Below are 27,434 nucleotides of genomic sequence, written 5' to 3'. Positions count from 1 at the left end.
TGAGAGCTGTGACGGGCTGCACCAGAGTCATCCCAGGAATAGGAGCACACGTAGGGGAGGGCGTGGAGTATATGCCAGTGAGAACTTTCGGAGCAGTGGTACTGGCTACCTGAAGGCAGGCATAAGCTAGTTCTGCCTTTGTGAATAGAAAAAAAAAAAAAGTTGCTTTATCTCTTGGGACTCTATAAGTAGAAGGGAGATTCACCGTGTAAAGTGCCCAGCACAGTGGCCAGCACACAGTATGTGGTCAGTAAGCATCAGCCTGCAGCTTTAGTGTTACTGATACTGCGAGGACGCGTGGAAAAGCAGGTGTCCAGGTGCTAGGTGTGCCTGTGAGAGTGTAGTTTCTGGCCCAAGTGCAGAGCTGTGTGGGCGGTAGGATGAGTACGTGAGGAGGTGCACGGGGCTGTGAGAGCAGGTGTCACAGCCTGTGAACGTTGCTATGGGTGGACGCTTGTAGGGACGCATATATGTCAGTATGCCTCGGGCACTCAGGCTGTGTGAGCTACTGATGAGTTCTGTGGTTCATTCGTTTGTTCTTTATTCATTCATCAGAATTTCCTGAATGCCCATACACACAATGGAGACACATAAACAGACAAGGGAAATAGGATAGAGGGAAGCAAGGGAATTAGAGAAGAATGGAGAAAGAGCATTTGTTTCAATTTGATGAGTCTGATGTATCAGGGAAGCCTTCCTGGAGGAGGTGACTCCTGAGAGCTGAACTTGGCCAAGTGAAGAGGACCAAGGCCACTGTGTGCAGATACGGAGGGAGAGAAACACCGGTGCACACCCAAAACTATAAACAGTTTGTGTTGGTTCCCTACTACCTCAAGCTGCACCCCATCAACCCCCCAGAGTTCCAGGTTATATGATCATAGAACAGAGAGACAGCGCAGATGCCAAGGAGCCAACGCTTTATTGGGTACAGACCTAGCACGCTGGGAGCCCCACGCCCCTCGGGATGTGCCGCGGCTGGGCCCCCTGGCCTCTCGAGAGCAGCCACACTGGCTGTGGACTTGGGGCCCCCAGGGAGGCCTGGCCGGTCTTTGTCTCTCTCTCCAGACAGTCGTGGAATCGGGAAGTCTTCAAGGGCGGTGTGTCCCAGGAGGCTGGAAACAAATGCAGATCAGAGCTGAGAACTGTGGCCCGAGGAGTGTGTTTTGTTGGGTGGAAGCCCTGGAGCCCACATTCCCGGATGGCGTTACAGAAGCAATGATGCCAGGAGGCACGAGCATGGAGGGGGCAGAAGGGAAACAAGCGGAGGCCACCCGAAACAGATGCGGAAGGGCCGCCGCTTCCAAGCGCAGGCACCTGACACCCACCTCGGCCACCGGTGCTGGCTCTGGGCTGGGGTCTTTCACTCGCATCCCACTCACAGTGCTACTCTGGGTAGCTGGGATCACTACTCCCATTTCTCGGCTGAGAACACAGATGCTCACAAGGTCTCATCACGTGGCTGTTACAGGAAGACCTGAGCTCTAGGGGCTGAGTGGTTCCGAATCCTATAACACACTTGCGTCTCAGGCAACCGGGCTGTACTGTCAGCTCCCAACACCCACGTGCAAGTCAAAGGTGGAAGAGGGTTTTAGGCAGGCGCTCCGTTATCGCAGAGAGCATTGCTGGGAGCGGGGAAGGGAAGCTGAGCTTTAAAAAGAAAAAAAAAAAAAATGGCAGAGACAAGATGTTCTGTGAGGACGTTTGCTAAGGGCTGCTCCGCTTCTGGACGTGTGCCCTTTACTTGGCCTTTGAAACCGAGTTCTGTGTCCCGGAGAGCATAATAATGTAAATGAACATCAGATCTTTCCTCGGTAATTGAGAGCAGAGAGAGAGGCCGTGTTAAGTCAAATTAATTTGCTCTGATACCATCCAAAGCCCATCTTCATGATGGCTTTTTGATGGGCTGAGGGTGACTCCCGAAGTGGCAGGACGTGTGGCTCGTTTGGGTCCAGGAAGGAGGCAGGTGTGGGCTGAACACCACGTGCGACCACTCAACCACCTAAGCCTCCGGCCGCTGCAGCTCTGACGCTCAGTGACTCGGAGAAGGCAGCCCAGCTGTAGGCTGGCATCGTGTCTGACCCTGGAGGGAGGTGCTTACTCCTCCTGGCCGGCCTGGTGGGGCTTCCCACTTCAGTCGGGAGCCATGAATTCTGAAACACGCCCTGAGAGGGGCAGTGAGGGGCCAGCCCAGCCTCGGGGCAAAGAGTGCCGGACTGGGAGTCAGGGTGGCTGGGCTGGCAGCAGACTCACTGGGTGACCTTGATCTTGAGGTCTTCTCCCCCTTTTCCAAGGGCGAGGCTGTGGTTCATGAGTTCCAACCCCCAGTGAGATGTATGATTCTAAAGTCTGCCTCAGTCTGCCCTTGAGAGAGGCAACACCTTTAGAGACCCAGCTCCTTAGTGTGCCTCCGAGCTGACTCACAGAGAGGCCGGAGCATACGCCTAAAGAAAAACGACATCAACAAAAACGCGGGCTCTGGAGTTTCGAATCCCAGTCCTGCCTGGGCGAGTCTGTACAAGTGCCTTAACCTGTGCGATTCTGTCTGCCAACGTGGAGAACAGGGATGAATCATACTTACACTCTTGGGGTTACTGTGGGCACCAAATGACTACCTGATAAACAAACTCGTCAAACGTGAGCCGCGGCTAGCAGTGAGGACATCTCCCTGCTGCCGCTGTGAGTGCCAGGATCAGGTGCAGACCAGGACCTCTGCATTTGTCCCCTGCCCCCTTCTCAGGCCCCAGTTTCTCTTTACACACTTAATGCAAGAGCTGGACTTCGCTGTGTCAAGGCCGCTTCCCACCTCCCACCCTGGCTCTCCCCTGACTCTATGGACAGACGCCGTCACGCCTCCCTCCAGATGAACAGGGCACTGGGAAGAGAAGGAGTCAAGGGTGGGGAGGCTTTAGGAGCCTGGGACCACCTTACAGCATCCTCCCACCCCACCCAACCTGAACCTCTTTAAATACAGATAGGCTTCCTATCTGTATTTTAAAGAGCAGAGAAACCAATGGCTCCTAGGGAGGGCTTCTAAGTTGTGCCTTTATCAGCAACACATTATTTGCATAAATAGTAACACAGTATTCCCATGAAAATCTCTAAAACCCCTCCTCTCTAGAGAAATGAGTCACACCATTACAGGCAGTGGCAGCAACTGGTTGTGTCCAGGCTGTCAGGCTGGACCTCCCGGTTTCACCCCCCGGAGGGCCGGCGCCTGTCGATGTTACCTGAGCGGGCTCCTACTTCTGCAGGTACTTCCTCATGATGCTCTCCACGGCCTCCTCTTTCCTCCCTGCGCCTGGCTCTCTGTTCTCGGGGGACGCCCGCTCGCCGCCATCGCCCTCTAGCCGGGGGGCACTCGGCCGACTCTTGATGCTGTCGGCGCTTTTGAAGGACACGATGGAGCTGGAGGAGGAGGACGAGTCAGAGAGGTGAGCAGGGTCCTCCCTGGACTCCGGACTCCTTTTCAAAACGGTGCCGATCCCGGAGACAAAGCCCCGGTCGGCCTCTTCCGTCTCAAAGCGGACGCTCAAATGCTGTGAACTGTCTCGCCCATCTTTGGCCGCTCTGGGCAAGGACGTGGGCGTCTCGGGCTTCCGGATGGCCGGCAGGAAGTCATCGAAATCCACTTTGGTCTTGCGTTCGTAGTTGAGGCTTGGGACCTTCCAGCTGAACGGGTCGCTGCCCAGGGGGTCCCCCATCAGGTGGGCGAACTGGCGGTTCTGGAAGACGAGAGGCTCCTTGCCGAGGTCCGGACAGCCCGCATCGTCCACCGAGGACTCCAGACAGCGCCTCCGCGGGCGCAGCGTGGGCGACCAGAGCGGGTCCCTGCGCGCGGCCGCTGGGGAGCTGGGCGTCCTCCGCGAGCTGGGCCCCGACTCCAAGAGGGACTCGCAGGAGCTGAAGCGGGTCTTCAGCTTCTCGGGGGGCGGGCTGGGGCTCCCCGCGCTCTGAGAGGGGATGCACTTGAGGCTGGTGGACCGTGGGAGCGCGGCCGATGCATCCAGGGCTGAGCCGGCGCCGGCTCTCAGCGCCAGGGCGCCCTCGTCGCTGCCCGCCCGGGCCCTCCTCAGCGTGGACGCCCCGGTGGTCTGGTAGATGGGGAGCGTGGGCCAGTCCTCCAGGCCCAGCGGCGACCCCCGGCCTCTCTGCGCTCTCTGCCTCCGGAGCCCTTCCACGAACTCCGACAGGGCGGCCGACGGGCTGGGCAGCTTGTCCCGCGGCAGCGGGGACGCGTCTCCACTCCGGGAAGCCTGGGAGGGCGGTGCGCCCGGCCTCTCCGGGGCCTTTCTCTGGACGCCGCACTCTTCGCCATCCCCGAAGTGGCCGTACGTTCCCCGGCGGCGGGAGAGCGGGGATGCGGCCTTGTCCCCCGAGGTCCTGCTGTGGACGTCCCGGGCCCCATCGCCGGCCTCCTCGTGGGTCCTGTGCCAAGAAGAGAAGCGCGGTCAGCACACACTGTGCCAGCCCTACTATCTGTGCCATCGGGCCTGGAGCACGGGCGCTAATTCTGTTTCGCTTTGGAAACGCGTTCCCGTCCCCGCGGCGCTCTCCAACGAACCACGTGCTCTAATGCGCAAACTCCAGCCACAAGTGATTTCTCGTTGCTTTCTGAAATGCAATTTCTGTCTATAATTAAACCCAGCTAAAAACGTTTGAGCAGATTAAAACTGCAGCTCTGATGGATGACTTAGACGGAGGACGCATCACACATGACATGAAGGACCTACCATCCCACAGCCTGCTGGGAAATAGGTAATTTGTTTCTTGAAGACTCAAAGGAGACCTGTGGGAGGTTATTTTCTTATTTAGGGTCAAGCCCGGAGGACAACCCCACCGAGCAGAGCTCCGGAGAGCCAGTGACCCGAATATGCCTCTGAATGAGGTGCTGTAAGGCTCCCAACTGTTTCATGGGAGGAGGGTGGGCAGGGGAAAGAAAAAAAAAATGTTCCTTCAAAAGGGAAAAATTTACATGAAATCAACTTGAAACGAACACTACACAGGAGAGAGGACAGACGCCTTCTATTCTGGGACTGCCAGGCAGAGGCATTTCGCAGCTGCAGCCAACACAGCTCTGCCTTTGAAAAGTGGGAATCTTGGCAGTGAGGCCAAATCACAGACTGGAAAGTGAAGGGTAGGCCTTAAAAGCCAGAGACTGGAGTCCAGCAACCGGTCCTTTAACAAAATCTATTTGTCCTCCCTGTAAGACAAACCACCTCCTTCTCACCCACCAGCAAAGTTGTAATTTATAAAAAGCAAAAAGGGGCATGAGATGTCAGTGTGGGCCTGGGGTCAGTTTGGGCCTGAGGGCCAGGGCCAGGGCTCAGCCTGAGGTGGGGGGATGGGATGTTGATGCAGGTTTCTGCTGGTGGCTCTGTCACCATGAGAACGACTACAGAGGAGTCAGCACCTGCACATAACGGCTGGAATCGTGGAACCAGCCCTGGACCTAGTGCCTGGCACCCGGCTCCTCAAATAATGCTTAACAATTACGCTGAGTGGTTAATAATAATCAATGGCTATTAATCATCAATAATTAGCCGTTAGTGCTCATTACGATTACTACTGATAACCTCTGGCTCTCTGGAGCCTCACCTGCGCCGCCCCCCTCAAGGTGCTCCATGAAAGCCTCATGTGACGTCCCAGGAGGATGGACAGGACAATGCTTGGGCGGGAGACCCGACGTCTCATCGCCCCTGGGAAAGGTTCCAACAAAAGCCACACCGTTTGCCCAGAGCAGCTGCTCCCTTCCCTTTCTGGCCCATCACCTTCCGTCTCCGTCACAGCTGGACTCGGGCCAGAATGGGAGCTGGAGCGCTGCGGTGTGACTACCTGAAGGGCTGTTTGTCAACATCATCCCTTTGGAGTCGCTCCCCTCATACACAGCAAGGTGGCACATTCACATCCCTTTCTTTCTCTCTCTCTCTTTTTTTTAATAAACAACTTGGAGCTGCCAGGGGCAGTGGGCTGCTGCAGAGCTGACAAAAGTCATTTCCGTCCTGTCTTGGCTCTGAAGGGAGGCAGGCGTGATGAATGTGTCCTGGGTGCTCAGTCTCTGCCGCCGCCTGCCACATGGGGATTGGCGGCACCTGTCGCTGAATCTCCTGGGACTGTGCCATCCCACTGGCCCCAGCTCCCCTTGAGAGTGCTGGCTGCAGAGGCCAGGATGGGGAGGGAAGAGAAGAGAAGCTACAGGAGGAGGAAGGGGGAAGGGCAGGGGAGAGGAGGAGGAGGGGGACCCCAGTTCTCCAGCCCAGGCTGTCAAGCCCCTGCCGAGTCACTTCTGCACCCTGACTCGGCCCCGCGCCCAGCACACAGTAGATGCTCAGTAAGTGTTGTCGGACTGAGTCAAGTCTACCTCCGAAATCAAGTCTCTGGGGAAGGGGAGGAAAGGAGGATGAGCAAGTAGAGGAGGGGCAGAGAGAAGTGGGGAGAAGCAGAGGCGGGACCGAGAAGACAGAAGGTGAGCTGAGAATGGACAGGACGATGGAGAGGAAGAGACAGGTGGCGACGGGGGCGGTAAAGCAAGAGCAGGTGCTGAGGGCAAGGCCAAAGGACAGGGGGGAGGGTCGCAGATGTGGGGGGCGCTGGCAGCTTAGGACTGGCCCTCCTCACCTTTGACCAAAACCTGGGACAGCCCGGGGGCATGCAAAGCTGTGGGCAGCTCAGGAGCCCTCGAGGTCACAGCCTGTGTGTGCTGCTGTTGGAGCCCAGAGGACACAGACTCTCCAGGCGACAGCCAAGTCCCCTTGGCTTGGCCAGACCAGCGGAGACCCACCCACCTTCCCTGAGGCCCACAGGGAGCAGCATCTTTCAGAAGGCAGGCAAATCAAAATGTCCCCATAAAGCCACCTGGCTGTCACTAGATGGTGATCTCAGAGATCTGCCCAGGGGCCCAAGGGTCGGTGTCATGGGGCTGGGGTGGGTGGGGTCCCACCTTCTGGAGTGGTCTGGCTGGTGCCTCCAGAGCCTCAACTGGTCGGCTTCAAACTAGAACACAGGCCCAGTAGTGTAGACTTGGGCAGGGCTGGGGAGTGGGGTGGGGACGGGGCGAGGAGTCCGAGTGAGGGTAGAGGGAGGAGGGCTGGGGCGGGGGAGATGGGGAGGGACGGCAGGAGAAGGAAAGAAAGACGCCTCATCTTGACTGAGTGCTGTCTCCTGGGTTTACCATGCAGAGATCCACCCCGTCTCTGCAGCTCTACTTCCTGTCTGCGCTGCCACTCCAAGGGAGACGTGTGTGGTGTCCCCTCCTTTCTGTGTGGGGACGGCAGAACTGATCTGAACTCAGACGCCCTCTTGCAGATGTCAAGGTGAGGGGCCTAGCTCTGCTGCCCAGGGCCGGGTGAGACTCTCCGTTCCTGCCCTGGCTCTGGACGCTTTGGACACACCCTGGGAAGACTCATTTTCCCCCAGCTGTCCTCCTGGGATAACTCAGCTCAAATGGAACTCCCTTCCACTGGCATCGCATGATGGATGGATGGCGGCTAATCAAGATGTCACTGTGCCTGCCTCCCAGCTTTGGCCAGGGCGAGAGGTGATGGATAGGAGGTGCTCTGAGCACCTCTGAGGAGCTGCTGGGAGACGGGTATGGACACAAGCTGGGCGGGGCACTGTGATCTCCAAGAAGGGACTCTAGAAACATGGTGGGAACTTCTGCACCTGCCCCTCCATCTGTCCAAAAAGGAAGAGTCTTCTCACATACCTGGGAGATAAGGAGCCAGTAGGCAGGTTCCTGGGCACCCAGCCACACGGGGCAGGCTGGGCCCGTAACAGTTGCCCCTGGCCAAGCACCTACTGTGTGCCAGGTGCTGTGCACATGGACACAGGTCAGAACAAGCAGATGGGCCACCTGTCTGCATGGAGCTGACCACCATGTCCATTATAGCCTTGAGGGCCACCCCGGGGGTAGGCGCTGTGGCTCTGGGCACAGTGAGGTGGAGTGGCCACGGCAAGCACACACAGTTGGGAGTGGCAGAGATGGGGTTCCGACCCCACGGCAGGCAGCACCCTTGCCTGGGAACCTCCTCTGGACTCCACTGTGAAACAGGCTTAACACTGTCTCTTTGACATCACCTTGCCCAGGTAACATCTGTCCCTTGGAGTCTAGTTTGCTTCTGCCACCCGCTGGCCTTGGGACAGTCGCCTAACTTCTCTAGGCCTCAGTTTCTTCATCTGTGTGATGGGAGGAAACCAGGTCAACCTGGCTGCTGCTGCTGCTGCTGCTAAGTCGCTTCAGTCGTGTCCGACTCTGTGCGACCCCATGGACGGCAGCCCACCAGGCTCCCCGTCCCTGGGATTCTCCAGGCAAGAACACTGGAGTGGTTTGCCATTTCCTTCTCCAATGCATGAAAGTGAAGTCGCTTAGTCGTGTCCAGCTCTTCATGACCCCATGGACTCCAGCCCACCAGGCTCCTCCGTCCATGGGATTTTCCAGGCAAGAGTACTGGAGTGGGTGCCATTGCCTTCTCCAAGGTCAACCTGGCAACGACGCAGAAATAAGAACTAGAGGGGGATAAGTGTTTTTGTCTGTTGCATTCACTACTCTACCCCTGTGCCTAGAACGGGGTCCTAACACAGTAGGTGTTCAGAAAACATATGAGTGAATGAGTGATGTGCCAGTGCTCTGGCCCATAGGAGGCGCTAAGTACAGGCACACAGTAGGTATCTTATGAATGTCAATTAACTGATGAACAAAACAATATATGTGGACACTGGAGCTTTGTAGTATCATCTGAGGTCAGAGTCTGAGTCATCCAATTCCATCTGTCTTTCTCAAGACTTCTTTGGTTGTTTGACGTCTTTTTGTGTTTCCATATAAATTAAATCGTTTTTGCTCTCGTTCTGTGACAAACGCCACTGGTAGTCTGATGGGGGCTGCAATGAATCTGTAGGTTGCCTTGGGCAGTACAGTCATTTTGACAATACTGACTCTTCCAGTCCAAGAACATGATCTATCTTTCCATCTGTTTGTGTTTTCCTCACCTTCTTCCATCAGCATGTCGCAGTTTTCAGAGTGCAGGGCTTCTGTCTCCTTCGGTAGGCTCACTGCTAGGTATTCCACTCTTTTTGATGTGATGGTAAATGGGACTGTTCCCTTAATTTCTCTTTCTGATCTTTTGCTGTTAGTGTATAGGAATGCAAGAGATTTCTGGGTGTTAATTTTGTATCCTGCAAGTTTACTGAATTCATTGATAAAGTCTAGTAGTTTTCTGGTAGTGTCTGTAGGATTTTCCACGTATAGTATCATGCCATCTGCAAACACTGACAGTTTCACTTCTTCTTTTCCAGTTTGGATTCCTTTTTATTTCTTTTCCTGTAAGTATTGGTGACTCAAATTTATGAAGGCTTATTAGAAAAATCAGGATATGATCATGCAAAAATGCTGGAATTTCTACTCTTTGTAACCCGGGAAGCTAAGAATCCAGGCTTTGGGAAGCAGACGCACGGGTTCAGATCTTGGCTCTGTCCCACCCTTGCCATGTACCCTGTGAAGCCTGGCTGTGAGGGTGGGCACCGTGACCCTGCTGAACCTCAGAGATGATGGACATCATCGAAACAGTCAGTACCGCTGAGCAAGGCCCACAGACACCTCTGCCTGCCCCCAGCTCTTCATGGGAGGTGGGCCCTGGTGCAACTGAACTTGCATACATCACTTATTCATTTCACAACATGACTACTCGTGAATACATGCCTAAGATCCTCACGATTGCTTTTCAGTTAATGGCCCCTCCCATCAGGGCTACAGAAGGCCCTGGATTGAGGGCAGATGTTCAAGAATAAGCAATTCCTGGGACTTCCCTGGTGGTCCAGCAGCTAAGAATCCACCCTGCAATGCAGGAGATGGGGTTCGATCCCTGGGTGGGGAACAAAGATTCCACGTGCTGTGAAGCTTTGAAGCCCATGCATCACAACAAAAGATCTGGCACGACCCAACCCATGAGCTGCAACTCAGACCTGACACAGCCACATAAATAAATGTATTTATTTTTAAAAAGAATAAGCAATTCCTATGTCCGAGCCCGCTCTGAGCAACACAGGAAAGGTGTGAGGCTACTGAGGTCTGTTCAGCCTCAGAGCAAGCCAGCTGCTGAGACATGGGTCTGGTTCAGGCCACACCTTCCCCTGCCAAGCCATCCTGTGACCGCAGCTCCCTTGTTTCTCCTCTGGTGCCAACCATGGAGGAGATGCTCCAAGAACCCTGGGTGAAGAATAAAAAGGCACGTCCTTTCACCTCGTCAGGATCTGGATGATCAGCCCACCTTGCAGATGAGGAAACTGAGGCTCACCGGGGAGAAGCCACTGCTCGAGGCTCACACTGCTCAGCGGCAGAGCTGGGATCTGAAGCAGGGTGGCTAGATCTCACACCCTTGCTCTGCCCCTCACAATCACACGCCCTGGGCACAGAAAGCTAGGAGGAAACCGCAAGGAGCTCAACTCATGTCTTCACGCGTGCACTGTTCAAAATCCACTGAGACACAGTGACTAACACATCACGAGGCCCAAGTCAGGGAGATGCTGGCTTCGCCGGTGTTAGAACAAACACACAGCAAAAACCAGACTCTCCAGGTCTGAGTCGGAGCAGAGCCTGGGCCAGCAGTAGCTACAGGAAACTCGATGCAGATTTAATGACCCCATGAATCATCCCCAGAGACATATTGTCACCCCCATTCTTCATTCACACCCTGAAATTAAAGAGGAAATTAAAAATGTATTGATGTTCTTTAACAGTGAGGCCTGGATGGGAAACCAGATGTCCTTTGAAGATGGCCTGAAGGTTCCATGATTGAGTCCCACATAGAAACTGATGGTCTGTAAGAGAAGCCGGCACGGCGCTCAGACTGTGCCTGACATGGCAGGAAACTCAGCACATTTATTAGGCCCCTACAGTGTGCATGGGAATTCTGCATCACAGGAGTATGTTGTGCCTTTAGGCTTTGCAGACGTTATTCGATTTTCTCTCCATGACAGCCCTCTAAGTCAGCTACTAATAACCTCCCATTTCACAAATGGGCTCAAGAAGGATGAGCCAGTTGTCACAGAGTAAATGGGAGAATGTGGATTTGAATCCAGCTTTGGGAACACGGGTCCTGACTGCTCTGCCCTACTGTTCGTTACTGTTGACTGTTCTGTTTCACAGAGGGGGAAACTGAGGGTCAGAGAGGCAGATGGAGAGGGAGGAGCAGAGCTGAGGCTCCCACCTCGATCTGACTGACTCTGTATGACATTCAGCTAAGCTCCTCACAGGAGAAGACGGGCTGCCTTAGCCTTTCAGAGGCACACTGAAGGGTGGATGCTGCGTCAGCCCATGAAGAAGGGTCAGCAGTGCAAGAAGCTCCAGGAACACCGTGAACCCTGGAAATGCTACGAGAGGCTGGCAAGCGACGGGGAGGGCCCGGGGCTGGAGAGCACAGCCTCTCTGGAGGTGGGGTGCAGTCAGGCGTTCAGAAGAGGGTAGGATCTGGGGGTGGGGGTGATGCTGAGGAAGAACTCCAAGGAGAAGAAAGTCCCTCCTACCAGCTAGTAGCTTGTTCACTGGTTTCTGCAAAACCCTGGACCAGCAAGGGCTGGTGTCTACATTTCATAGGCAGAGGCACCAAGACTTAGAAAGCTCCTCGGCTGAAGGGGAAGATTGGAAAAAAAAAAAAAAGGCTGAGCCAGAAGAATTGATGCCTTTGAACTGTGGTGCTGGAGAAGACTCTTGAGAGTCCCCTGGACAGCAAGGAGATCAAACCAGTCCATCCTAAAGGAAAGCAACCCTGAATATTCACTGGAAGGACTGATGCTGAAGCTGAAGCTCCCATACTTTGGCCACCTGATGCAAAGAGCTGACTCATTTGAAAAGACCCTGGTTTTGGGAAAGACTGAGGGCAGGAGGAGAAAGGGACAACAGAGGATGAGATTGTTGGATGGCATCACTGACTCGATGGACATGAATTTGAGCAAGCTCTGGGAGATGATGGACAGGGAAGCCTGGCGTGCCACAGTCCATGGGGTCGCAAGGAGTCGGGCACAACTGAGCGACTGCGCAACAACAAGAAGCAAGGAGGATGCTGGGCGTGGAACGCTGAAGGAGACCTCAACAGCGAGCCGAAGAGAGGTGGAAGAAGCCGCAGAGAGGCCCTCAACCTGGTTACTTCTGGCCTGAAGGTGGAGAGACTCAGGAAATAGATTCTGGAAATACACTATATTCCTTATAGTAGAATGTTTTTATGAGACAAGACAGTGCTTAAGCCGTGCTTGCCGTTTTCTCTGATCTTAAGCAGGTACCGAGTCCTTGACACTTAAAAAACCGATCTGGTGAACTGCCCTCAGGACACCGCCTGTGTATCTCCTGCAGGTGGACAGAATCTGCCACGTCTCACCCGCATGTTCTTACTGGCCAACCAGTTACTGGAACCTGGGAGTTTTGAACAGAGCTGCCATCAGAATCAGGCTTGACTCTCTACAAAAAAACAGTCTGTTTCAATGGGAGTGGGGCAGTAGGGGAACCATTCTGGTTTCAGTTCAGTTCAGTTGCTCAGTCGTGTCTGACTCTTTGCGACCCCATGAATCGCAGCACGCCAGGCCTCCTCGTCCATCACCAACTCCCGGAGTTCACTCAAACTCACGTCCATTGAGTCAGTGATGCCATCCAGCCATCTCATCCTCTGTCATCCCCTTCTCCTCCTGCCCCCAATCCCACCCATTCTGGTTTAAAAGAGACTAAAGGCTGGGACTTCCCTGGCAGTTCAGTGGTGGTTCAGTGGCTTCCCTGGCGGTTAAGACTCTGTGTGTCCACTGTAGGCAACATGGGTTCAATTCCTGGTCAAGGAACTAAGATCCCACATGCCACGTGGTGCCACTAAAAAAAAAAAAAAGACTAATAGAAGATGTTAACAAGAGGGGAAATTGAGGGTAGAAAGACAGGGAAGGGGTGGATATGGGTGCTCTGTTCTTTCAGCTCAATTTTTCTTTAAGTCTAAACCTTTTCTAAAATATAAAGTCTGTTTTTCTTTCTTGTAAATAAAAGAGAGAGACCTGAAGAAACAAAACAACATAATACAATGAGTGTCCTTAACAGGAGCCTTCTTTTTAAAAACTACCGTGAGGGGACTCCCCTGGCAGTGCTGTGGCTAAGACTCCATGCTCCCAATGCAGGGGGCCCTGGGTTGATCCTTCATCGGGAAACTAGATCCCACATGCTCCAAATAAGGGCTCACGTGTGGCAACTGAAACCCAGTGCAGCCAGATTAAAAAATTAAAAAAAAATTAGAAGTACAGTGATACAACTTCAGAACAACTGGGTTAATATAAACACTGGGATCTTGGAGCATATTGTGGATCTGTTCATTTTCTTAGCAGTGAAAATGGTGCGGCAGTTTGGAAAACCCTTCTCTGGCGGGACAAAGATGCGAAATTATTTTAAGGAGAACTGGCATGGTGTTTTCAACTTACTTTCATAGTGCTGGGGATAAAATATATGTTTTGATATAGACAAAAGTAGAGAGGAAGGTAAAGATAGAAATACAATCAATATTAAAAAAATTATCAAATTACGGTAGAGGCTAGCAGAGTGACAGTGCCCAGTCACCTTCAGGGTTGAGAAGAGAAGAGAGACAGAAAGGAGCGGGGGGAGGGGGATAGGAAGGGATGCTTTACTGGTGATTCTATTATCAATTAAAAAAAAAAAACCAAAAAGCCAGTATTTCTGCCTGACTTTCAGTGTTCAGCCCAAGTACAGCCGCCTCCAGAAGTCTGTGCTCACCTCCCAGCCTGGGCTGGGGTCTCCTCTGATCCTCAGCACCCCTGTGTTTTCCTGTCCTTCGTCCTGTAACCGTTTGCTTACTTGTTTACAACTCTCAACAACTAGACTCAGTTTTCTTCTGTGATTTCCCAGGATCTAGAACAGTCCATCAAGGGAAGTTCGTGGAATGGGAAGAATGAAAGGCAGGAGGAATAGAAGGACGAGAATGAAGAAACAAGGGACAAAAGGCCTCATCTGGCAGGTTCATTCAGACCCCAGTAGCCCCACTTATGGGTCAGTCAAAGCCGCTTCTCTGGGCTTAAAACCAAGAGATTCAAAACCAACTTCCAGTGCACAACCTAGAGGGAATTCTTCCTATGTTGAAACCCAATCCAAAGCCCGGTCTTGTTTCTCCAGAATTTCATCCCCTTCAGAACTGAGAGGGAGCTGGAACCACATTCTTTTCCTGGAGAGACGGAGATGCAGAGAGCCTCCTGGGTCAGTCTGAGATGGGAGAGCACCGGCTCTCAAACCTCAGCCTGCCCTTCAGACACAACCTCTACGATGTCCTGAAAGAACACACAGGGTGTGAAAAGTGACCACGTCGGATCAGAGAGTCCACTTGGGGTCAACACAGGTAAGTAAATTCACGACGCTTTCTTTTGGTTTCCAGGACAGGCACTAGCTCTGCTGAGTACCGTGCAACGGCAGTGACCACAGTCTCTGACTTTCCACAGCACCCAGTTCGTCATAAATGCAGCTTTAAGTGAACGGAAGTTATCTGTCCATCCACCCCTCCTCCTTGCCATTCAGAGCCTTCTGTGGAGTGCCATGATGCCAGCTCCTGCTGACACTGAGGTGAAGGACCCTTGTGTTCAAGAAGCTGATACTCTAGAGGGGAAGGAGTTGACCAGCCTATGAGTAGAGGGAAGTATGAATGACCCTTCATGTCCTCCTGGGCTCAGACACCAAGGAAGAAATATTTACTGAGTAAAAGGAGTAGAAAAGTCTGATTTTAGCAGATCACAGCTGATTCCAGATGTGATCGTCCAGCTTCTATGAGAGAAAACCTCCTCAAAAAAAAAAAAACAAAAAAACCCCAGAAAAGCTACATTTAAACATAAAGGCACCAGAGGGTTCAAACAATAGCCCTATCTAACACAGAATCTAACACAGAGCAGAAGTGAGGGTGGTGGTCGTCCTTGAGTAAGGAGGAGGTCATGACTGCAGTGGATATCGGAAGGTGTTGGGGCGCTAGCCATGGGCTGGTTTTGATGTGGGTAGTAATTATTAAGGTATGATCAAATTTTGAAAATTTCATACAGACACAATTTTCGGTATGTATGTTTGCATAAGCTGACTTAATGAAAATTTAGCTCAGAGAACCACAGATTCTACAAGAACGTTCTGAACAGTCAATGATCAAGCCAAATGGTTTTACACCAACTTGCATCTAACTTAGGTGAGCCTCAAAATTCCTGAAGGATTCGCAGATCTACCAAAGATCTAGAGCTCTAGATAGAAAACACCCCTCCTTCCCACGGAAGCCTGCCCAAGAGTGATGCTGGCACCAAGCATGAACCTGGACAGACAGACTTCTCCTGCCCCTCACTTGCTCAGGCCTTGGGTCCACGGTTAGTATGTTCGCATTGAACATTTCCACATCTTACCCATTAATCTTCCTAATACTGATAAAACTGAAAAGCACTCTTTTGTTCCAGGAAGACATAAAACCATTTTCATGAGAGACTCATTCATTAAGTACATTCAGGATGGATTAAAGTGATCCTGAGCTCCAGTTCTAAGAATGCAGAGACCAGTAAATAAATGTGCTATTGAAATAAGATTAGCAGTCAGTGCTTAACCTACTTTGAGAACAAGCTGTTTTCAATGCCAAGTATCCTCCATTCACATTTACATAATTAATGAACTAATTACAAACGAGTCTTATCTAATCATTTAAGCAGGTCTCACGTGACCCAGCCTTGGCCCCACTTCTGTGGTAGAGTAACTGCACTTCCTTGAGAGTAATACAACTTTATTTTAAAACAATACCCTATAATTTAGACCTTTTCACTAATTCAAGCCAGCCTTATCCTACATAAAAATCAACGGGGGCTGATCAAAGGAGGATGGTGGTATCTAAATTTATTGCTTTTAAGCAAAGAACCACAAGCCAAGAGTATGGGACTGCAAATGTTTACAGAAAGCACATTTTTTCCCTGAAAAAGGAAAAGTCGTAATGCTGCCTTTTAGCCAAACGAAAAGCAGTTGTGTTAAATCGGTACCAAAGCAAATGATACATACAACAGTAATTAGCTAAGATTACACAGTAATTAAAATCACGATGATTATGTGAGTGAGAATAATTTATACAATAATCTCCACGCTGCAATATGGTACTTGTCCAATAGCAACAGAGCAGAGCCATGTTTGGTAATAAATTCAAATCACAGCATCTCTAATTACGTGGTGATAGATCGTGGTCACTGAGATTTAGGGATAAACAAAATCTCTGACCAGGACACACACAATTCTGTTTGGACTTCCCAAGGCTACCAAATGGGGATCCCAAACGCTTTCCCCCTTCCCCCCACAGGGAGCCAAAGACCTTCAGGTTGCCCCACTATATCCCACTAATCCTGATTCCACGCTGCTAACAACTTGCTCTGTTGCTCTGTGACACAAGACAGGTAACTCATCTGGCAGAGCCACCCTTGGCCAGAGACAGTCATAAACAATATGTAAGAGTTCTTTTAAAAGGGCATGGCTGTGATCCAATGAAACTTTAACAAAAGCAGGTCAAGGGCCAGGGTTTTTTTTTACTGTGTGCAGTCATTGGCTGACTCCTGCTGTGGATGACAGGAAGCCACTGAAACCAGATTTCCATTAGAGAGAGATTTGAGAGGCTGGAGTCCAGAGGAGGCACTGAGGTGGGTGGGGCTGGAAGGGCTTTGCCAGAGTCTAGGACAGAAATGGTGGCCTGGCTTCAAGGTGTGGACAGTGAGGATGGACAGAAGTAAGACGGTCAAGAGTATTTGCCTGAAGTGCGGAGGCACAGAATAAACAAGATTTAGCCATCAGTGGACGATGGGGATGAGCGAGAGGGAAGAGAGCCTCAGAAGCGTGGAGGGCTCCAGCTCGGGTGACTGATGACAGGACCTCCACGTGATTCGGATCACACTGGTGGGGGAGAGGGAGGAGGCTCCCCCTGGACACACTGGGTTCAGATACCACAGAGACAGCCAGGTGGCCAGCTTCTAAACTGCAGGCAGTTACATACAACATACATGTTTGCCACTTGGAAGAACATGAGTTGGAGGGCTAGATTTGGGGATCGCCTGTTTACAGTGATGTTCAAGCTGGTTTTAGAAAAGGCAGAGGAACCAGAGATCAAACTGCCAACATCCACTGGATCATGGAAAAAGCAAGAGAGTTCCAGAAAAACATCTATTTCTGCTTTATTGACTATGCCAAAGCCTTTGACTGTGTGGATCACAATAAACTGTGGAAAATTCTGAAAGAGATGGGAATACCAGACCACCTGACCTGCCTCTTGAGAAACCTATATGCAGGTCAGGAAGCAACAGTTAGAACTGGACATGGAACAACAGACTGGTTCCAAATAGGAAAAGGAGTACGTCAAGGCTGTATATTCTCACCCTGCTTATTTAACTTATATGTAGAGTACATCATGAGAAACGCTGGACTGGAAGAAACACAAGCTGGAATCAAGATTGCCAGGAGAATTATCAATAACCTCGGATATGCAGATGACACCACTCTTATGGCAGAAAGTGAACAGGAACTAAAAAGCCTCTTGATGAAAGTGAAAGAGGAGAGTGAAAAAGTTGGCTTAAAGCTCAACATTTAGAAAACGAAGATCATGGCATCTGGTCCCCTCACTTCATGGGAAATAGATGGGGAAACAGTGGAAACAGTGTCAGACTTTATTTTTCTGGGCTCCAAAATCACTGCAGATTGTGATTGTAGCCATGAAATTAAAAGACGCTTACTCCTTGGAAAGAAAGTTATGACCGACCTAGATAGCATATTCAAAAGCAGAGACATTACTTTGCCAACAAAGGTCTGTCTAGTCAAGGCTATGGTTTTTCCAGTGGTCACGTATGGATGTGAGAGTTTGACTGTGAAGAAAGCTGAGAGCCAAAGAATTGATGCTTTTGAACTGTGGTGTTGGAGAAGGCTCTTGAGAGTCCCTTGGACTGCAAGGAGATCCAACCAGTCCATCCTAAAGGAGATCAGTCCTGGGTGTTCTTTGGATGGACTTATGCTAAAGCTGAAACTCCAAGACCTTGGCCACCTCATGTGAAGAGCTGACTCATTGGAAAAGACTCTGATGCTGGGAGGGATTGGGGGAAGGAGGAAAAGGGGATGACAGAGGATGAGATGGCTGGATGGCATCACTGACTCGATGGACATGAGTTTGAGTGAACTCTGGGAGTTGGTGATGGACAGGGAGGCCTGGCGTGCTGCAATTCATGGGGTCGCAAAGAGTTGGACACAACTGAGCGACTGAACTGAACTGTTTACAGTGACGGGGTTAAAATCACAGGATTGCCTGGGACCCAGTGGACAGAAAAATAGGTGAGAGCAGCATCCCGGGATCCCCAGCAGATGGCAGGGAGGGGCTGGGGTGGGAAGGAAAAGACCAGAAAAGAGAAGTTTGGGTAGCGAAGCACTTCCCTAGTGGCTCAGCAGTAAACAATCTGCCTTCAATGCAGGAGATGCAGGTTGGATCCCTGGGTCGGGAAGATCCCCAGAGAAGGGAATGGCAACTCACTCCAGTATTCTTGCCTGGGTAATCCCACGGACAGAGGAGCCTGGTGGGCTACAGTCCATGGGGTCGCAAAGAGTGGGACATGACTGAATGACTGAACGGTAACAACAAAAGGAGCAGAAACAGCTAAAAGGCCAGGTGCACAGGGGCTTCCAAGAAACGTCTAACGGGCCAGTGCAGCAGAGAAGTCCAGAAACAGATCCAGACTGGAGAACATCCCCTGGTTTGTCCCTTAGGAAGCTGCTGACACGCTGAGGAACGTTCCAGTGGTGGCCCAGGGCTCTGGGCTGGGGGAAGCGGAGGCAGAAACGGGAGGGGAGTGAAGGCGCTGTGCGGGGACCCCACTCTGGCGAAGCCCGGCTCCAAAGGGGGGAACCGGACTGCAGGGTGACGGGTGAGGATATAGTTAGGCCGGGAGGACCCCAGGGTGTTCATAACCCACAGAGGAAGGGCAGCTGGAAACGCGGAGCCGAGACTGTAGGAGTGAGCGGGCGGCGGGGCACGGATTCCACGCAACCAAAACCGGGTCTCGTTTTCTGGGACCAGAGGGAAGCTGGGCAGACGGTGATCAACTTACAGGTACCGTTCTGAGGCTGCTGTTTTTCCTTTGAATGAACCAGGAGTTTAGGGTGTCTGCTCAGAGTAAGGAGTTGGACACAGAGGAAAGTCAGGATGGTTTGGAATAACTGTCCAGTAAAATGAAAGAAAACAGGCCAGTGACAAGGCATCAGCGTCTATACAGCCGGTTCAGTTAATGCCCGTCTGTGCTTGGACCCTGCAGAGCTGTGTGAGTGACCAAGGCTGAGGTTCTGAGAGATGTGGGCATGGGGCTTTGGACGAAAATGGGGCTTGGCCCCCTTTGGAGAGCCCGAGGTGCTGTGAGGACTGGAAGGGAGAGGACAGAACCCTTTACTGGAACACTCTACTGGCAGGGTGGTGGCCCAGGGGGCAGGAGGGAGAGGCAGGCACCCTGCAGGGCCGGGCACACCGTGGGCTGGGCGCCCTGGCACCAGCTGCAGCCGGCCATCAAGAGAGGCTCTGGAGCCAAGCCGGCTGCCACCACCAAGGCCATAAACTCCCTCCCCAGGGGCACGGAGGTAATTTAGTGTCTCCATCTCCAGAAGCTCTTGCATTTATCAGCAGCTTCATGACTCCTGGGCTGTAAATCATCAAGCTTTAGGCATATTTCTCTTGAGTTGACGTCCTCTTATAAATAATACAAGGAATGCTTTTACTTTTTTGGCAGAAGACTGCTTTCTCCCTCTCTTCTTTTTTTAGAGTGACCTTCTTTTTCAGTCAAATTTGGAAATGTCCAAGAGACTCATTTGTTGATCCCTGTGATGGGCCAGGTCATATGGGGGTGCATGCCATAGAGTTCCCCTTGTCTCTAACCTGCCTCCACCTCCTCAGCAAGGACAGTGCCCAGATGACCCGGTAGCATCTGGTCAAGTTTAAAATGCAAATTCCCTTTGACGTAGAGAATCATCTGTCCTGTGCACAAGAGTGTGTGTGTATGCGTTTAAAGGCTAACAGGTTAATAGGGCTGGTGTGTGTGTGTGTTTAAAGGCTAACAGGTTAACAGGGCTTCCCAGGTGGCTCAGTGACAAAGAATCCGCCTGTCAATTCAGGAGATAAAGAAAGGAGGGTTCTATCCCTGGGTTAGGAAGATCCCCTGGAGGAGGAAATGGCAACCCTCTCCAGTATTATTGCCTGGGAAATTCCTTGGACAGAGGAGACTGGCAGGCTACAGTTCATGGGGTCACAAAGAGTTGGACGTGACTAAGCACACACACACAACAGGTTAATAGCAAATATCCTGAAATCAACTGAAAGTGAAACAGGAGTACAGTTTAATAAATCCATGGCATCATTTTAAGATTTTCTGCAGGAATTTAAAAGAATGAGATAGACTTATGTGAACAGACAGGGTGTGATCTCTAAAGTATATTATTGAGGGAAAGAAAGAAGCACTTTGAGAATTTAGATACATTTAGGGCATGGCAACCCGCTCCAGTGTTCTTGCCTGGAGAATCCTATGGACCCAGGAGCCTGGTGGGCTACAGTTCAAAGGTCACACAGAGTTGGACACAACTGAAACCACTTCACACACAGACAGAGGTGCGTAATGTGGCACCATGTCACTCTGCACTTTAAAAGCCCACAATACGCTGCGTATTTGCTACAGTACGTGTGTGTTTATGAATACATAGAGAAAGATGTGGAAGGGTACACACCGGACTGAAGACACTGGACACCTTTTGGAAGGGAGCTGAGGTCGGGGTGTGGCCAAGAGGACTATCGCCTTCTCAGTTATATTCTAATAAAAGGGAGAAGTATTTAGAGATTATAAGGCTGGATGTCAAGGCACCTGAACTCTGGGTCAGTCTTTACTATAAGCTTAGGTGAGATAGTTCCCTCTGCAGACCTCACTTTTTCCCATTTATATAATGAGAGGATTGGACTAATAATAAATAATCTAATGGTCCCTTCTAACTCAGAAGTTCTAGAATCTTTAAACTGTAAACATACTCCAAAGAGTATGTTTAAGAGTACATGTTAATAGGTTAATAAGGGCTCAAAATTTTCAAGGCTTAACGCCATGGAATCTGGCACTCAGTAGGCACTTAATAAATATCATTTGGATGGATGTTGAATACTGACCCTTATATAGTTTTAATATTAATAACGGGCCAGCTCTTTGCCAGTAAACTTTGCCAGGTGAGTGATTCACCTCCTGGATAAAAGTCAGCGTCATGGCAGCATGGCAAACACAATACAGGCTTTGGAAGGATTAAAACCAGAGTGCAAATCCTGGCTCTTTTGCTTCCCTCCTGATGACATGGAGCAAATTACCGACCCTCTCTGAATCACAAAGCTGAGTTGTGACCAAGTACAGTTAGCATTTCTGCTCAAGTGTTGCTCTTATGGTCAGTTATTCATTCAACAGACATTTATGGAGCACCATCTGTGTGCCAGCCAGAGGGACACCAACATGAAGAAAATGACAAGGGGCTTCTGGTCCCTTCTTGCTTCCTGCTCCACTGCTTTCCTTGGTGCAGGCCCCTCTGCTCCGAGCTGCAGCTGGACCAGCCTGAGGACTTGGAGGGGAGTGGGCAGGGAAAGGGGGGCTGGGCTCTAGCGAGGGCTGCCTGGAGGTGCTGCCCAGGGCGAAGCTACAGGAGCTGGGGTGTGGCTAAGTTTGCCTCAATCAGTTGCTCCTGAACCTCTGGGCCTCGGATCCCTCTTGTGCAGCATGGAGGTGATGGCATCGGTTCCCTGGGGTTACTCTGGGCATCAAATACCAACACCAGGAAAGCAGCTGGTTTTCTTGAGCTCTTTCTAGGAGCTGGGCTCTGAGTGCATCTTCTAGTTAATCCTGACAATGGTTTACTCACAAGAAGACATGGAAAGTTAAGCAACTTGCCCCCAATTTATGGTTACTAATGGGGGAAGGGAGAAAGGGATACACTGGGAACTGCAACTGACGTGTACACACAGTTGTTGTTTAGCCTCTCAGTTGTGTCCGACGCTTTTGCCACCCCACGGCTTGTAACCCTCGAGGGTCCTCTGTCCGTGGGATTTCCCAGGCAAGAGTACTGGAGTGGGTTGCCATGTCTTTCTCCAGGGATGGAATCCAATTCTCCCGCATCACCAGGCGGATTCTTTACCACTGAGCCACCAGGGAAGCCCCATATACACACTACTATATATAAAATAGATAAGTAATAAGGACCTACTGTACAGCACAGGGAACTCTAATCAATACTCTGTAATGATATACAGGAAAATAATCTAAAAAAGAGTGGATACATGTATATGTGTAACTGATTCACTTTGCTGTACAGCAGAAACTAACACAACACTGTAAATCAACTATCCTCCATTAAAAATTATCAAACAAACAAATCCTTTGCCCCAAGACTCACAGCTGCAGAGGAGCAGCCATGGGACTGGAAGCCAGATGCTCTGACTTCAGTCCACGTACAGAAATCACTTCAGCCTCTCATCTCCCATTCAGCTCAGAGTGTAATTCCTTATCGTGCACCTAATATAATTATGAAACTTTTGGATATTATGTTAAAGTGCTTGCACATTCAGCTCTGGCCCCTGCTTCCTGATACACTGGCTGATCGGGGAGACCAGAAATTATTTAGTTATCAGGAGAGAAAAAGTCCTCAGCATTCGGAGTTCGCCGAGGACATGGCTCTTTCTCCACACAGTCTTTGTTTTTAATTAAGAGTGGTAATCAGATAATCTTGCTTTAATTAACTCCCCCGATGCGCCCCATTCTCAGGGCCTCCCTTTGATATTTTCAACATCAAATCTTTCAGCCTAAGATTATCAGCAGACATTTGCCATTTGCTGAACATGCCCGAAAGCTTGGCAAGAACTCCCACCCACTTCTTTTCGTAAAGACAGCCTCCTGCTTCAGAGCAAACCCGTTTCAAGTCAGCAAGGGCTCGTCTGGGTCTGCTTCACTAGTATGTGATTTTTCTATCTTATCACATCGGCTCTTCTGTTATCACCCAAGCAGTGTGCATTTCATCTTAATTACGCATCTGTTTAATCCATAATTTCTGATTTATGGCCATTGGCTCCTCATTACAAGAGGGCTGCCCTTGAAAAGGAAAACCAAATGAGCTGAGAGGAATGGAGCTGGAAAGCAAGAGGGAAGACAGATTTAAGTCCTGCAGCTGAGGCTGAGGCCCATTTGTTGGAACAAATTATTATTGGCAATCCTACAGACTTGTGAGGGTCCCATCTCAAGGCATGACTGAATTTGTCTCCTTCCATGGTAGGAAACAAAATATAAAATTCTGACATTCTAAGAAAGCTGAGATTTCCAAGGAAGACATCATCCAGCCTAACTGTCTTTATACAGACTTCCCATTAAAAGAAACAAAGCCAAAAAAACTTCAGTAAATATGTTTATAAAGAAAATTTAAATATAAAACTATCTATAAATGGAAAATTAGTAGGACTTGCCTTAGATGGAAAGCAAACATACTAAATCTACAGCTATTTTTAAAAATGCTCGTCCCATGCTATTTGAAATCATCTGGAAAACCATGCATTACGTGGGCTGTATTAGATCCTCTTCATTTTGACTGTTTGGGGCAGTAAACACACTTATACTTCCTGTTTCACAGATGAGGAAGTGAAGGCTCAGAGAGGGTAACTGGCCTGCCGTAAGTCACACAGCTAAGAAGCAGCAGGGCCATACCTCAGATTGGACCGTGCATGTCCTTGTTTAGGACACAGGAAATCGAAGACTTAAACGGCAACATGGGAAGCCTGGGATTCCTTGAACTACTGGTCACCCAGAGGCAGCAGGGGATACTCTTACCTGGGGCTGAGGATACGGCTGCTGATGGCTGACTGTCGAGAGGGGGTCCTTGCGGTGTCTGTGGCCAGGGACAGAGTACAACTCAACCAAGACTGCAGACTGCCCTCCGGCTGGGAGCTGAGGGTGGAGACGTTATCTCTAGAACCAGAATGCAAGATGTTGTCAACACGACGACAACCACAGTCACAGCAATAACTAGATATTCACCCCTCAGCATGAGCCAGGCGTGGTGCTAAGTGCTGAACATGCCTCACTTTGCCAGTGCTCACAATACCATCCCTGAGAGGTGGGAGCCAGCACTGTACCTGTGACATAGATGAGAGTAGGGATCTGGGGAGGCCAGTGTGGGTCTTAACCAAGGTCACCTAGTTAGTCAGGGATGAAGCTGGGATGCAAACCCTGGTCCCTCCAATTCCAATGCTCATGTTAAAAATCATTGCTATTCCTTGGGAAGAGAAGTAATATAGATGCCAAGGTATTTTCCAATTGTGGAGTAAAATTTGGCATTGGATTTCAGACCAAATATGTTCATGGAATCTATCAGTTGTGAGGGTCTTAAGTGCTTGCCTACCTTAGCTGGAATGTCTCTGTGGACGAGACTTAATTGTACACCCCATTTCTGAAAGCAGCACAGGGAGAGGCCGTGGGGGCCTGCCACTGATGTGGGTGTTGAATGACTATTTCACTTCCTGGTTGATACGGTCACTCATTTACGATATACAATAAATATATATATTCACAAATTTTGTTTGTTTATAGAACACTCTGTGCCATGGGAAGGAGCTATAAACATGAACTCAACATTGACCCTGTCTTCAAGAGCCCACTTGAGCAGAGTAGACATCTATATAAATAACCATAAAATCAAGAAGAAAACTATCAGTGCGGTAGATGAAGGCTGACGGGTTCTAAGGAGGACAGAGAGGGAGCCCCGATTTGTTTCTTGGAGGCGTAAGGGAAGGAATGCAGTAGTGGCTGCTGGGCTACATCCTCTTTGACGGTTGGAGCTCGGCCACACAGGCCTGGAGAAGGGAGCATCAGGTGGAGGGAACCGCACCCACACAGGTACGGAGGGCACGGGAGATACAGGAAGAGGAGTCCCAGGTGGAGGATAAGTCAGGACCAGAATGTGCAGGGCTCAAATGTCAGTCTAGAAACTCTTCTGAGGCAACTGACGTCTGTCCTTCTGACAGTGTCTGATGGTTGCGGTAAGTCAGAGGCTCCTCTTTGTCTACGAGAAGTCTATGGTTCAGTAGTATGTCCCCGGTGCTGGGTGTTATGACCATGGAGTCAGAGCTCCTGTGGACACTGCGGTGACTGTCCAGGTGGGTGTTCCTCCTGCGCACTGGACACAGCCAGGGGCTCGTCTCTGGCTTCGGTGTCACTGGCTCAGTTCTATCCAGGGCTCACTTACATCTCTTTTCTGCCGCTGCCACCGCCGCAGTCCACCGCTGTCTGGACGCTAGGAGGAGGCACAAGAAACAGTCCGTTATTCTTGGGCTGCCAGGGCCTGGGGAAGAACACAGTCTTTGATGTTTTGAGTCCCGCCTCTGACCTTTGCTGCTGTGTGATCTTAGGCAAGTTCCTCATCTTCTCTGAGCCTCCTCAGCTCCTTTGTAAAATGTAGCTAATCACAGGCCTCTGCCCAAGCTCTGTGGAGCTGACCAAGTAAGATCACCCTTATGAACGTCTCAGCATGGTTCTTGGCAAATAAGCAGTGTTAATTAAAGGGTAGCAACCATTACCCTTGCTCCTGTTTTAGCAGGACTAGTACTGCTATTAATAGCATCATAATTGTCAGTGGGCGAGGCACTGGCTTTATATCCTTTGTGACTGCTTGCCAATCAGACATGGGGCTGCGGCGGTCAGCTTTCTCAGTGCACTCTGGGAAACTCGGAAGCTAATTACAATGGTGGTTCTTCTTTAGGGAGAACTCTTGATTCAACAAACATGTTTTACACGTGATCCCACTAATCACCTTGCTAGTCTCCCTCGTGGAGCTGAGGAAGCTGACACCCCTGTCCAAGGTCACAGAGCTTTGAAACCCAGGTCTGTAAGAGCTACTCGGCTCATGCTCCTAGCCAGAGTGTAGTCACCCAGTGTACAGGTACAGACAGTCAAACCACAGACTTCAAACACGCGAGCCTGGCTTCTCAGGCCTGGACCCCCCAGCTTTGTTCTTCAGTGGAATCTGGGCAAGCCCTTCCCAGAAGCCCTGGTCACTTCTGAGAGGCCCCTGCAGCCTTGGTCCCTTCCCTCAAGGACCCGTCACTCTCCTGACCTCGACTAACACTGCTTCATCCCCATCAGACTGCAAGGGCCCTTCCCAGGCCAAGAACATAGCTTACTTGCCCCTTTGGCCCCACGGCTCAGGCCAGACTGGAAGTTCTCTTGGATGGTGTCTGTTGAATCCAATAGAAGAGGGGTCTGTAAATGACAGGCCACTGAATCTACATATCTGTTCTTATTAATAAAGCTTTATTGGAACATAGCCACCGCCACTCATTTGCATTTTATCTGGGACTGCTTTTGCTCCTCAATAGCAGAGTAGGGCAGCTACAACAGAGACCACACTGCCTGAGAAGCTGTAATATTTACTATCTGGCCTTTTAAAGAAAAATCTGCTGACTTCCTCAGTATAACGAAAAGCACCTTTTGTGAACCACGCTTTGAGAGGCAGAATAACGACCCCAAAGATGTCAACACCTCAATCTTTATCTCAGGAATCTGTGACTGTGTTTCCTGAGGTGTTAAAAGGGGCATGCAGATGTGGTTAAGATCAAGGATCTTGAGACAGGCAGGCTGTCCTGCATTATCAGGGTGGGCCCCCCCTAATGACTCTGGTCCTTAAAAGCAGAGACCTTTCTCCAGGTTCGGTCAGAGGGACTTGTGACTATGGAACAACAGTCAGAGATGCAACATTTCTGGCTCTGAGGATGGAAGGGGCCATGAGCCAAGGGATGTGGGTGTCTTCTGGAAGCTGGTGAGGAAATAGACTCTCCTCCAGAGACTCCAGAAGGAGCGGAGCCCTGCTGACACTCTGACTCTAGCCCAGGGAGACTCAGATTCCAGCCCTTTGTCTTGTCAAGGTCTTTGTTCTTGGCCAAGTCACGGCCTGTCATGCCGGTGAACTTGCGTCTGTCACTTTGATGTGAGGCAGGGGCATTCCTGTGTTATGGAATTTGAGCTAATTTGCTATGACAGCAAGAGATAGAATGAAAGTATCTTTTCTAATGACCCTAAATCTTCTTGAGGATAATTTTTTTTTGATATAACTTTTTAACAAACTATTTAAAAATACTTCAGAACTTTAACTGAAGTGGTCTAAGTGAGTAGCGCCAGCTCTGTTCCCACTGGTGTCTGAGTCTCCTCTAAGGCTCTGTGCACTGGGGCTGCGGAAGGAGCGCCAGGCTGGGAAGGACGGTGACTGAATCCTTGTGCCCTCCGTGTGGCCTCAGCCTTCTGTCCCGTCTGGGGTGACAGGCGTCCCCGTCTGTGAAATGAGGCTTCTGGACCAAGATGCTGAGGCCCTGTCTAGCTTGGACGCTTAAAGACCATGCACAATG

At 50.5% G+C, this 27,434-nt stretch overlaps 1 protein-coding gene across 4 annotated transcripts in view; it reads right to left on the bottom strand.

Moving 5' to 3' along the window:
- Window positions 1-902: 902 nt before the first annotated feature.
- The window catches only part of MYO18B (myosin XVIIIB), a 231,369-nt gene continuing 204,837 nt past the window's right edge, over window positions 903-27,434 (bottom strand). For all 4 annotated transcript variants that reach the window (XM_061385190.1, XM_061385189.1, XM_061385188.1 and 1 more), the window contains 4 exons: window positions 25,283-25,330; window positions 23,869-24,006; window positions 3,228-4,425; window positions 903-1,112 (listed from right to left, as the gene is read on the bottom strand). In XM_061385190.1, coding sequence (XP_061241174.1) covers window positions 3,240-4,425; window positions 23,869-24,006; window positions 25,283-25,330 — 1,372 coding nt within the window. In that variant the 3' untranslated portion in view covers window positions 903-1,112; window positions 3,228-3,239. The remainder of the gene's footprint in view (window positions 1,113-3,227; window positions 4,426-23,868; window positions 24,007-25,282; window positions 25,331-27,434) is intronic.

Source organism: Bos javanicus, chromosome 17, assembly GCF_032452875.1.
Source record: "Bos javanicus breed banteng chromosome 17, ARS-OSU_banteng_1.0, whole genome shotgun sequence".
NCBI classification, from domain to species: domain Eukaryota; kingdom Metazoa; phylum Chordata; class Mammalia; order Artiodactyla; family Bovidae; genus Bos; species Bos javanicus.
The sequence above is the reverse complement of the archived record's forward strand: the minus strand, read 5'-3'. Positions and strand labels throughout refer to the sequence as shown.